A 13,114-nucleotide genomic window follows, 5' to 3' on the forward strand; every position below is an offset into this window, starting at 1 on the left:
GAGGCTACATGTTTCAGGCAAAACAGTCTGCTTGACCCCCATATGATCCATGTATAAGACATTCAAATAAAGTAGTGGTATCGCCCTGCAGGGTAGAACCAACCATGTATTGCATTAGGGAAAAGCAACAAACGTATTTCATTCTCATGAGCACTCAGCTTTCTATTAATAAACACTCGTAAAATTGGTCCAGAGCTACAAACATTAATCTTAACTGATATTTATATTTGGGCTGCAAATGCTGCACAGTGGATGTAGGAGTCTTGAACAGGGTTTTTTAATATAGTCCCACAAAATAATGCTTTAACTGTTCAGTAATGATAGATGCTAACTTTGGACCTTGGATGCAACTTGGGCTGCAAACCATCGTGTAAAATCAGGTATCATCCTGAAACTGGAGACCAATGAATATATAATATTATATATATTGTTTTATGTTTTAAATAGAGATAAAATAATATTTCTATGGATCAAAAGTACAAAACATATCAAATTGAGGTTTGTGTGTTTGCTTTTGTTAGGGATGTGTACACGTCTGGTACATACGCATGTCCCTTAAGATGAGTATAGTATATGGTAAGAACAGAACTTATCACAACTTAGTACGCATGCATTTTTAACCTGGTATATTAAGATAAGTCTATTAAGTGTAATACAGATGTAAGACCGCTTGTTTCTGATAAAATGAGAAATATGAAATGATCAAACAATAGTGATTGGTCCCCAGTTAGAGTCGGAGCCCTGTCCGACCTTTTTCTGGCATCTCTGTCTGCAGACATTAATCACAATCAATGTAAAACTTAAACTGTGAGGACGTTAATCAATACACTCCAAGTGGTTTGTGCTCCCGCTGGATGTTTACATGAAAGACCGACTCACCAATGTGCGAGGTCGGCGTCGCAGTTGCAGTCGTACTTGAGGTCGGTGCAGTTTCTGTCGATGCCACAGGCACATTTCTGGATGCCGGGTCCCGAGCCTCCCCAGTAGAAGTGCTTCTCACTGCCCCGGCCCACCCACCACGTGTAGGGGGTCCCGTCTGGGGAGCAAACACAGACAGACACAAACACAAAGATATGTAAGAAGAAATATGTAAGTTGTACACAGGAAACCGTGCCATTCGTGGCTTTTGGCTGGAAAATGTATCGCTCACAAAACCCCAACAAACTTCTGTGTAGGCTCTGAAGTTGTGACGCTTAAAAATCCGAACTCCTTCCCATTACAAGTGATTAATTGTCAAATCAATAAGTCTTGAGGCTTTTGTCACAATAATGACATTTACATTGACAACTAGCAGCTGAGTGGAATTATTGTATTCAACCTGTTGCACACAGCTGAATGGTAAATACCTTTGAGAGTGGCAGGCACACTTAGTCACAGATCAGGCCTGTGATTTCAGAGCTCCGTCAAAATCAGCCTCGGCTCTGCGTTTACATTCGTCTTTGGCATTCGAACGTCATATCTCGGAGCACACATATCGACACACAAACCCCTCTTTATGTGCACGTGTGTGTGTGTGTGTGTGTGTGTCGGTGTGTGTCTCAAGGGACTGCTCTTCAATAAGAAAGGTAATATTGTTTTCTTTCCCTTTGCCTTGGATGAAGTATTCTGGCATGAGACAGAAACGAGGTTGAGGGACGGGTGTAAATATTTTGGTGGTTGGCAATAGATCACAATAACTGGACGAGAGCGGGAGACAATATTACATTTCCCTCTTTATTCTGGGAGAATAAGCTGCATTGTCAATATCACTTTGTCAAATTCCATCATAGACAATGAAATCTCCAGAGCCCCATATTTCTACAGGAGGGGATTGAAGTAGACTTTGGATGCGGCACAATTGCTTTGAGGGGAGTTTATTACTATACTGTAGATTTTTTTCCGAACTGGGGCTTAAGTCCAGGAGGAAGCTACAGATGTGTCTTTGTGTGACAATGTGTATTGTGTGTGCTTTTGTGTGTGTGTTTTGCCTCAGTGTCCTGTGGGTATATTGTGTTCCTAAAAAGAATTAGCCTCATCTCTCTTCAGGCCCCTGTTCAGACAAGCTACTGTCAATAGGATTAACATTGTCTCCTTAAGAGACTTTACAATCCTCTCCCTTTGTGTGTCCATGTGTGTGTATTTGTGTTGTAGCAATTCTATACAAGTAAGAACCAAACTTCAGTCTAAGACCTTCATAGTTAGGTCAGTGGGGTCCTCGAACACAGACCCATGCCAGCTAAGCCCCCAGTCAACCAAAACGGCATCCATTTCTACCCCCAACCCAATTAGTGAGAGTCATGTCATCGTCCTTGAAGCTGATCTGTGGCCACTTTGAAGTCACTTGCCATTCACTTGGCGTTTATTCACATGGTGCAGTTATGCCCCCACGCGCTCTAGCAAGACTCCATAATCATCGAAAGTATTACTGCAACACACATCTCCAAACAGACGATCCTATAAAGCAATGGAAAGAAGCAATAGAATAAATGTCTATAGATGAAAAACATACCATAACACGTACAAACATAAATAACAGTCCACCGTCTGTAAAGAATAAACATTTTAATTTGGCACTTCAGTCAGTCGGACCGGATGTGGTGCAGCCGCTCACGACAGTCACATTGGAAAGACAAGAGTCACCTTGTATTGAGTCGGAGCCAAAGGGGCACGCAACCAAATAAACAAAAACATGCAGTGTGGAAACAGTGAGAGAATGCCCCAGCAGCTCTCATTTTATTCACTCATTTTCTGCCTGGCCTCTCACTAACCCTGCCATGTAATAACACAGCCGGTTCCTGCTGTCACTCTATTAAGTTTTTCCCAGACAGGTAGGCAGCAGGTAGAGTAAAACTATTTCGATATACAAGTAAAAAAAGTCCAACTTTATCCTTCCCATAATCTGCTTGACAGGATGAGTAATCAAATAAGAGAGAGAAAGAAGCGAGGAGAAATGGGGAAAGGACAAGTGGTGTAGGAGTGTACAACTGGAATGGGAGCTACGTATCAGGCCAGTATAAGTCTCCCGTGCACTTCAGTTAAAGCTTTGCAAAAACAAACAACTGGGAAGTGGAGAAGCTGAGGAAGATGGTGGAAGGGGAGCTGAGCAAACGGCAGAACAAATGGATGGAGAAATAGATGAAACAGGGAGAGATGGAATCATGCTGGCCGAGAGTTCAAATGCGGAGGGAACTGCCAAGATGAGCGAGACTTGTTATATGAAATCGGAAAGAGACGGATGTATGTCTTGTCCTTGGATCTGCACTGCGGGACAGACGTGTTACCGCAACTGTATGTCTGTCTGGACATTTTGGGGGCAACAGGTGAGATGTCTGCTGGTGCCACTGAGGGTCTGATGTCTTTATTAGAATACATTATGACAAATATACTACATTTACAATACTTTATTTTGTAACCTGATTATTCATATCTCTGTGTGATTTTAGGGTTATCCTGTAACTGCTCTGAGATGAGTAATTCAAGTGCCAGTGATGTGGTTCTACTGGCCTCATCAGACCATGACCTCCATCATGTACTAGAAAAGTTTGCAGCCAAGTGTGAAGCGGTTTAGATGGCAGTCGCCCCACCATCTCTCTTTCCTTTATTTTATTGATAGGGCATTGGACAGCGAGTGTGAAATGGGTAGAGAGTATGAAGGAATACACGCAGCACAGGGCCATGTCAGGACCAAACATGCAGCCACTGCCTGAGGACTCAAGCCTGCGCTACTGGGTGAGCTAGCTGGCACCCAAGCCATCACCCAAGCACCTCCACCCATAAAGCACTGGTTTGTTGCCGAAAAAAGGTGGATTGCTCCGTTCAGGATGTGAGGGGCCAAGTGAAGGGATATAGGTATCTTTAGAGGTCAGAGTAGGACGGAGCAAGAGATGACAGGATTGTTGCTGCATTAGCAAAGTGAAGGGGGCATTTGACTGGACTGTTGTGGTTAAGAGGAAGCTAAGCTGGAGGACAAGTCCTTGGATTTATAAGTTGATTAATGTTCCGATCCTCACCTATGATCATGAGCTTAGGAGAGTAACCGAAAGAATAAGGTTGTGGATACCAGAGGCTGAAATGAATTTCCCTGGCAGGGTGTCTGGGCAGAGTCTAATGATAGGGTAAGGAGCTCCGACATCCACTGGGAGCTTGAAATAGAGCTGCAGCTCTTCTGCGTTCAAAGGAACCAGTAGTTGGGATTTGAGCATCATTAGGATGCCTCCTGGGTGCCTTCCATTGGGGGGCCCCTGGGTCTTCTGGTAAGAGGTAGACCCAGAACACAAATCATGTAGCTCATCTGACCCAGGAAAGGATGCAATCCTCCAGGAGGAGAGGGGAAACATTGCTTGGGTAAGAAAGATATTTGCTGCCTTTTTTAACTTGCTACAACTGACTATGAATAACTGCACTTGTATCTTTATAATCATACTCTTTGCAGTACCTCCATCCTTCCTGCAGCCTTTCTCTGTCCGCCAAATTCCCCAACAAATATGCAAAATGTTCACAGGAGAGGAGCGAACAGGCATGACTGATTGATAAGGCCTGAGTTTGTGTTCCTCTTCTGTCCCCAGGGACAGCCACACAGCAACACTTATTGTAATGACTTTATCTATCTGTTATGTTAGCAACACACACAAACACAACCATATTTATCTCCCTTCTTATCCAGGGAGGTTAATGTCTTCATCTTCATCATGTCTGCTGCATTTTGTACAGAGACGACAGAGACCCCATGTACAGACAGATAGGGTAGTGGAGGGGAAAAGCCCAAAGAGAAGAGGAGAGACAGTAAAATGGGGCTGGGAGATAAAAAATAATTGACAGCAAATATAAAGGACAGCAATGAAAAAAGAAAGAGTGTGTGAAATATAGAGTGTGATCGCTGTCTTCAAAGTGATATGAAACCTGATAGTTTCATCCTTCTGTCAAAAACCATTAACACCAGACAGGTTATTAGAACCAAAATGGCACCTCTAATCCTCAGAGTAACGCTGCAGAGATCAGAGCCTTTCACTCACAGGTGGGCCAATGAGCTAACTGCCATCCATATTGTTCAAATTATGCTGAAGCGGAGACGAGTATCTGTGCCTGGAGAACACACCTTGATACCAAAGACCTTCATGTCCCACATCCACATGCACCATGAGGTGTTGTGACGTGTTGACTGCGTTTCAGAGGTTGGTTAATGGAAAATCCATCCACGCATCAATTATCTGTACCAGTACTCCTTTGAGGCTTGTGGATCGGCAGGAGAAAAAAGATTGATGAGTCCCCACTTCCTCCCATTATCCAGTAATGGAGCCAAAATATCCCAGATATTGACCGTTCCATCTTGCAAATTTACGATCAATGGATGAAGCTATGCGACTGAAGCCAAGGTGCTCACTAAAATATTTGAATCTTCTCAGATAGATGAGCACTTGAACATACATCAAAACGATTAGAACAACTAAAAGGACAACAAACGTCTTTGATTATAATTTATTTGGATGTGTACTTTTCTGTTTGCTCAATGTCCCATCCATTAACCCGAAGGAGAAAGGGTTTGTGACCTATACTGGCTGCCAGATATTCGCAGCGCCATCAAGTTCAAGTGGAGAACTTTTAACTGTACCCAGTTTGTCTCTCATACTGTATCTGGTGACACTGGTGAAGATTCGGTGAACATCTATAAATAAGCTTTTTATGAAGGTTTTTGAATCACTAAGGATTAATTTGATGGTTACTGATCGAACTTAATCATGATGAATGGCTGATTCAGCAGGAGATTAGACCATGCCTTCATTGCCACATCTAATACATTTTTGCCAGAGAGAAAATAACTTTCTTGGTTTATTCAAATTTATTGAAGATTTTGCCTCACAGATGTGTTTGTAGCTGCGTAAATAAAATCCATATAATAGGTTACCAGTACTTGCAACCAAGACAACACACCAAAAGTACATAGGACACATTTAGTTTATATCAAGGGATCAGACCCCTGCCGGTTGGAGCCTGAACTGAAAGGTCAGTGGATCCAAAATGGCACTCGACATGCTCAGTGGCTCATATCCCTTGTCTGGGAGATGATGGCTTTTAAGATAGGCAGTCAGATGGGGCTGAAATACAAGAATGGCATTCATAACCCTTAGATGTGGCTTTTTCATGAACCTGTCTCAGGCATCACCTTATAGTTTGCACATTTTTTCCAGAGTTTCTACACCTTAGAAAAATCCAGGGTGCACAATCGGTGTAAACAGACATGGTGCAAGCATGTGCAAATAACAGCTCTCAACACTGACCTCTAAGTGTGAGAGTGAAAGTGAACCTCTCTCCTCTTACAACATCAGGAACCATATTTCAAAAAGCAAGAATAAACCCCTTGTCTCTGCTGAAAAACATTGCACCCATCAGGAGACAATATAATTGCACGAATCACTCATTTACACTTAAACCCCTGCTCTCACTCTTCCTCACTCTGAAGGGAGTGAAGACAAAAGCATCTCACAGTGCACTCAGGCTAAAATATGTTTTCAGTCTGGGAGAGTTTTTAAACGAAGTCGTGGATCAATTTGTCTGTGTCAGTTTGCCGTTGGCTTTGGCTCTTTGTTGTCGTTTGTTTGCATTTCTGTTCGTGGCGCGTAGAGCCTGGTGTGTCCTCTCTGCACCCGCTTGGTCTTTGTTAGCCTCCTATCCTCTTAACATCTCGGTTTTTGTGTGGAGACTGTGGAGAGGCATATTAGCCATGCCCCGGGATCTCTCTCGAGAGCTGCAGATAATGCTGTGTGTGTGTGGATATAAGAAAAAGAAAAAGACAGTATTTGTGTGTGTCTTTCTTTGTCTCAGCCCTTTTCTTTATCTCTATGAGTGCATGTGTGTCTGTGTCTCCTCCTCTCTGCTCCTTTTAATCTGTCGCCGTGACTTTTTGTCTGGCTCCCCTGTCTCTTCCTATTGTCTTGATCTTTCTCTCCTCCCCGACCACCTATCCATCAATTTACTTTGAGAACCCCTCTTACCTCCAGGCTTTAACACCATTTGCCTCGTCTCTGTGGTCCTCAAATATTTAGGCCTCTCTTTTTGCTTCCCACCTTTTCCTTGCTCTTTCATATCGCCTGGTCTCCGAGGCCTCTTTCACTCTATCTCTCTTCAAGTCTTTCTACTTTCTCTTTATGCTCCTGCATCTCCTGCTGCGCCCCCCCTCTCGTATCTTCCTTGCACACCTTTTCCTTGCATGCTCTTATCAGAAGGTCTCGGTGGCCTTTCCCTCTCGCTTCATGCCTCATATCTGTTCTTGATCGCATTTCTCTACGACTCTTTCCTGGCATCTAATCTCTTTATGTTCCTATTAGTCCCTCTATGATCTGCCCTTTAATCCATGCTAATTGCCTCCTCCCCTTGCTCTTATCCCAATCTGAAGTTGTAAGTGAAACACATGCCACCCCTCCCTGTCTATCATTTATGGTTTGATCTGTGAAGGGGCTATAATTAATTTGATTCTTGTAAATTTTTACCCTTGGCTAAATTAATTCACGATTTAAACATATATGTGATGTGGTTTGGTGATAATTGGCGATCATACCTTTTCTTTCACAAAATTCCACCGAGCATCTTCAAAGATATAATTTATGACAATAAAATGTCTAAAAACAACTTGACCTTTGTTACATATTATTTGGACTTGTGTACTGACATTATCCAAAATGCTGGAGCGAGTTTCTATCTGTACCATTAAAAGTCCTATTCCATCCAAAGTCCAGTAAAACTAAAATAAACGGGAAAACCAACTTCCTTCTTTTTGTTGTGTCCTCTGTGGTAAAAAAGGAGAAATAAGATCTATAAACCCTGCATTTTAATGATGGAGGAGGGGGCCGGCTAAAGAGGAACAGTCCAGAAATGAGTTTACTGCTGCCTGCAGTGCAAGCAGCGTCAGACGAGACATCTCCGCCGTCTGTATCAGAACCCGCCGCGCCGGGGCCGGGGGAAGGATAATGAGTTATTTCAACAGTTTTCTACCTGAGAGCATCCGTAACGGGATCCACCTCCGCGGGCCAACTTCTGAGGAAGGAGCCCTCTTCCCCCCGCCCTGCTCCTCATCACACTGTTACGCTCTAGTAAATTCACTTTGCATACCTCTGCAGTCATCTACAACTCTTTACAGGTCATCAGCGAGTGTATCCGGCCATTAAATGAAAAACACCCCGGCAAGGGGAGAGAGAGGGAGGATGGGGAAATTGATATCAATGGTTGTGTCCCTAATTGGCATGTCTGCTTGATAAAGGACACAGTAACCGGACTCTACAGTAATAACTCCTCCTTTCCTGAGTCTAAAGAAGGCATGTACGCACACACAAACCCAAACTAAGTAGAATGAGTGCACACGGAAAGAACACAACACATCTGGCAGCCGTTGCAACTGACAAAACAGTAGTCTGAACACCATAAACAACCATAATCATCATTACCGCGGGACAATCTCAATCAGTGTGTGTGTTTCTGTCCATAAGTCAGATTTAGAGTCGTGTCGCCCCAGGTCAAGGCCGATGGACAGCTGTGTCATGAGGAAAATGACTTCTGCCGAAAACACATTTCGTTTCCCTCTGCTCGGTTTTACTCCCACCATCCATCTCCCTGCATATCCGTCCTGCTCATCATATGGATGGGGATACAGTGAACAACACTCATAATGACAGAGGGGGATGAACGGGGACATAAACAACTCCACTGAGGCGAGGGCAAAGAGGGAGAGGCGGACGGAACGGAGAAGCGAGTTGAGAAAACAGGCAGATGGAGACGTGGAAAACTTACAAACGGAACGAACAGAAAGAGAGGGGACAAAAAAGGGTGGACACAAAACACTAGGACATGTCAAACGGGAAAGCAGAGACATAGCCTCGGTGGGGGTGCAACTTCTTAACAGTCCCATACTGACATATTTTTATATTTAACTATGACGAGAGAACTGTAGGAGCCATGAGAAAATTCAAAGATAATGTGTGAATATTCATGCTGTACTGAACTGTCAACAACCAACTCTGACTTCAGGCCATTCATTAGATACTGTTTAAACTGAAAAAAACGTTCTGGTGTGGGGGGGAAATGTACAGAGTGTGACTTATAATTATTAAACTTCAGCAAAGAAGTCATGATTTTTCTATTCAACCGCTTAAACTATAAACCATTCCATATGTATTTAAAGGATATTCACAGATTACCCTGGTCTCTATACAGCTAATGCAACCCCAATAGGAAAAGGAATTGTAGAGTTGATTGTTTTTCACCAAAATATCTGATCTTGTAGTACAACATCTATTTCTAGTGACTATACAGCATTATTAAATACATTTAGGGACACACAGACTTGGCTAGATTTGTAAAGGGGTTTAATGGAGACAGAGTTCAGGACAGGCACAACTATAGACTGTATATAAAGACAGCGTATCAATTAGGAGTCAGTCTCAGCTGTCAATCATGACAAGTACAATCTAAAATGACAGAAACCACATTTGAGTAAAGTTATTTGACTTGTATTTTTTTGTTTGCTCCATGTCCCCTCTGCTAACATGGATGAGGCAGGGATTACGACCTACACTGCAGCCACCAGGTGGCGACTGAAACACTTTGTCTTCACGTCGTCCATCTTTATATACGCTCTATCGGTGTAAAGCTCCAGGAACCACTCAGTGAATCAGATATCGTTAAGAAATGAAGCCCTTCGTTCTTTCCAAAAATGTCTCTGAACAGACTTTCCTCTGAACGTTTCCGACAAAACAAACAAAGAAATAAATCCAAACAAATGGGGTGAAGAAAAGCAAAGGCTGTGTGAAGTCGTCCACAGGGTCTAGGCTCAGATTTGAGTTTATCAGCCTTTGCCAAAGAGAACATGGTACACACACACACACACACATACACACATACCCACACACACACACTCACAAACAGACTCTGCTTTGAGCTTTAATATTCTGTGAGAGGAATAATAACAATTTCTGTAAATTGTCGTCGGGGGACACAACAAGATGTTCGACACTCAGCTGTGGTGTTAGCGGCTCGGAGAAAACAAACTCTGGAGGATTAGGATTACGAGAGGCACAAAGATGAAATGGCATTTTATAGCACTGTCATGTACGTAAATCCTGGAAGCCACATCGCGTTTTTCAGATACAATGTTGACGAGTTTGCATTTGGTGCGAATACTCTGCGGATATGGTTTGTGTCATTACATGAATACATAATCAACTAATCCTCAGTTACAAAGCGCTAATTACAAATATTCCAGACATCCTCCGGAGCACTGAGGTTTGTGCGAGGTGTAAACCGAGTGCACCTGCGAGTGTGCGCCCGCCCACTCAAAGTGGTACGAGCGGGCACCCACGCACCCGTGACAAAAGTCTGAATCCCTTTCATGTTTGTGTGACACCAAACAACAGAAACAAGTCTCTCTAGTGTCTGTCAATTGTCAAAGAAGCTGTTGCTGGATTTGGGGGCTTTGTGCGACTCATGAAGGGAATGTGCATCCTGCTGACAACTTGGTGCTATGTTCATCATTGCACCACTTTGTTGTCAGAAACATGATGGATTTCCGGCTTTTATCCTGAAAGACGTTTTGTTTTTTTTCCCTTCAATTCTGACTCCTTCTTCTCTGTCTTATGGTCCAGCTGTGCTGCTACCCACACGACTGCTACTCCATTTATTCACGATTCAAGTCAGTTCCCGGGTAAAATGTAATAAAGCGATGGAAGACGACGGCGAAAGAAAGAGTTTTTTTTTTGTCAGCAGTCATCAAGGTCGAGTGGGATTGTGTCGCTCTCTGTTTTCACTTTGCTCCTCGGTCAGTACTGATTTCACTTGGCGGTGTGAAGACTCAGCCTTGCTTGTGGCCCAACCTTGGCGATGTGTGACCAAGAGGAGAATCACAGAGACTAAAGTATCTAAATGAACGGGCCTCGAAAGCCTCAAGTACAGTGGAGCTCAGGTGGCTGCTCGGGGAGAGCATTATCTTCAGGACGGTTTCATAGTTGCGTCGGCCTTGGGAACTTCTTGTGAGCATTTATTACGGTCTGAGATGCTGAGAGCTTCGTGTGAAAATAAAAAGAAAAAAAGGTTGGGCGGCATTTCTGAGGTACACGGTGTCTTTCAAAGGAGAACAAAGAATAACCTCTGACACTCCTCTCTCATCCAGTCTGCTACATTCGTCTCCTCCGCTCTGCTCCTACCCTGCTCTTTGTCTGCAGTCGAATCCGCAGGTGAAGCGGTTGAACTCAAAGGGCCAGACACTAACCCACCGGGCTTCTCCACGAGCACACAAAGACCCGGCAACCTTCTCTATCTTATTCTACCTTTCTTACACGCTCAACCTCTGTTTTCAGCTTTGTGCGCTCCTCTCTAGGTGCTTTCTCTCACCCCCCCTTTGGTCTCCCCCGTCTCTCCGTTCCCTCTTCCCTCCTTTCCCTCGCCGCCCCGCTGTCTCCGTCTTAACTTGAGTTATTGATTTCTGTAAGGGTTGAGCGCTGCGGCTGCCTTCTCCCTATCTTTTTCCTCACTCTCCACCTCCCTTCGCTTTCTTTTCCTGTTTTTTTTCTTTTTCAAATTCACTTTCTGTCACTTTATTTCCCCCCCCTCACTCCTTATTGTCTTTCTCTGGGAGGGACAACAAAAGGCAGACAATTCTAGACTCTGTCAGTCTACATTTATATGTCTGGTCCTTTGTCTCCCACTCGTATATTTTACCCTGACATGGAGTGTGCTCATGTCAGATATGCAACACTGCTCAGAACATGGTTGTATTCTTTTCCAGACATATCCTTTAGCACATAGACAAATCAAAAAACACTCAGAATCTCACAGAAGAAAGTGTTTCATTCTCTTCAATCACTGTTTTTGCCTTAATGTATAATATCAAATAATTTTTCAAATGTGATTCAGAGCAGCAAAGAAAGAAAATACAATGCTGGCTACAGACTGGAGAAAAATCTGTCTGATTTCATGATTGATACGCTCCAACAATCGCAGGGACATCGCCAATCCAAGGCTAAATTATCAGGTTCGGCTTATTACCCGGCCAAATAATCTTGAAGTGTGTAGTTTTTACAAATTTTATTTTAATGTCATGACTGGATCAGAGTTTTACCTATTTCAATTCGTAAATCCAATCCAGTGGTGCAATTGGGCGAGTTAGCAGAAACTGGCAATAGCCAAAGAGAGCGAGGTGACCAGAAATCCTTACCAAGCAGATGTTGCACATGTGTGTTTACATCATGGCTGCCAGTTCAGCACAAGTAAGACTTCTGTTTCTCGTACCTGGCTGTACAGGTGCTCTACTGCCAACTGATTTTTATTTTATTTATTATTATTTATTTTCAAAATGTTTATACAAATATTATGATACCGTTATGTATGGGTAGCTAGTAAACAAGCAGTGATTTTCAATACTTAGTCCAAAGTTGCTTTATATACATTTATCTTTATCTTTTCCTCCTGAGCATAAACATTCATATACACAGATAAACCTCAGATTAAAGCCTGATGCGGGTGATGAGTTGTGTTTATAAACTCACAAAGCAACATCCTCTCATGTCCCTGCATGTGTTGTCGCCCCGTTATCTCAGTGATAATGTGATTTTGAGCCCTGTTGCATAAATCTGAATATGAGCGGCGAAGAACGACACCAACTGCTGCAACAGATGATGCCTGAAGACACAGGGTTCATATTAATACCAGACATGTGCAAACAGGTATAAATATTTATTAGTGCATTAGCCGGCAAAGTGAATGGAAGGAGTGAGATTTAATGCAGCATGATGATCCTGTTTAATACGGCGTGATGATTAGGTCCAGGCATTCGCAGCCTCCCGCTTTAAAGGTTTTCCCTTTGTGTTTTAATGCCACATTTAACCCTTACACACACTTCAGATGTGTTAAATGTCCCGTCGGCTGTGCACACAGGAGACGCAGCACAACATTGCTCTGCCTGTTTAATGTGTTATAAAGCTACAGATGTTTGGATCATTAGGTGTCATTGCCCCCATTAATTCCAGAGAGAAAATGTATCACATTTTGCGAGACACCAACCGAACGACACCTTTTTAACCATCGCTGTTTACGTTGAATCGAGTGCTACACTCTTATTATCGTGGCGGTGGAATGCGATGAATCGCTTTCCCAA

At 43.2% G+C, this 13,114-nt stretch overlaps 1 protein-coding gene across 1 annotated transcript in view; it reads right to left on the reverse strand.

Annotated features, from left to right (window-relative positions):
* Nucleotides 1–13,114, reverse strand: part of cntnap2a (contactin associated protein 2a) — a 314,161-nt gene that overhangs the window by 53,795 nt on the left and 247,252 nt on the right. The window contains exon 16 of the mRNA XM_053412914.1: nucleotides 880–1,036. Coding sequence (XP_053268889.1) covers nucleotides 880–1,036 — 157 coding nt within the window. The remainder of the gene's footprint in view (nucleotides 1–879; nucleotides 1,037–13,114) is intronic.

The sequence above is a fragment of the Pleuronectes platessa genome, chromosome 20, assembly GCF_947347685.1.
Source record: "Pleuronectes platessa chromosome 20, fPlePla1.1, whole genome shotgun sequence".
Lineage (NCBI taxonomy): Eukaryota > Metazoa > Chordata > Actinopteri > Pleuronectiformes > Pleuronectidae > Pleuronectes > Pleuronectes platessa.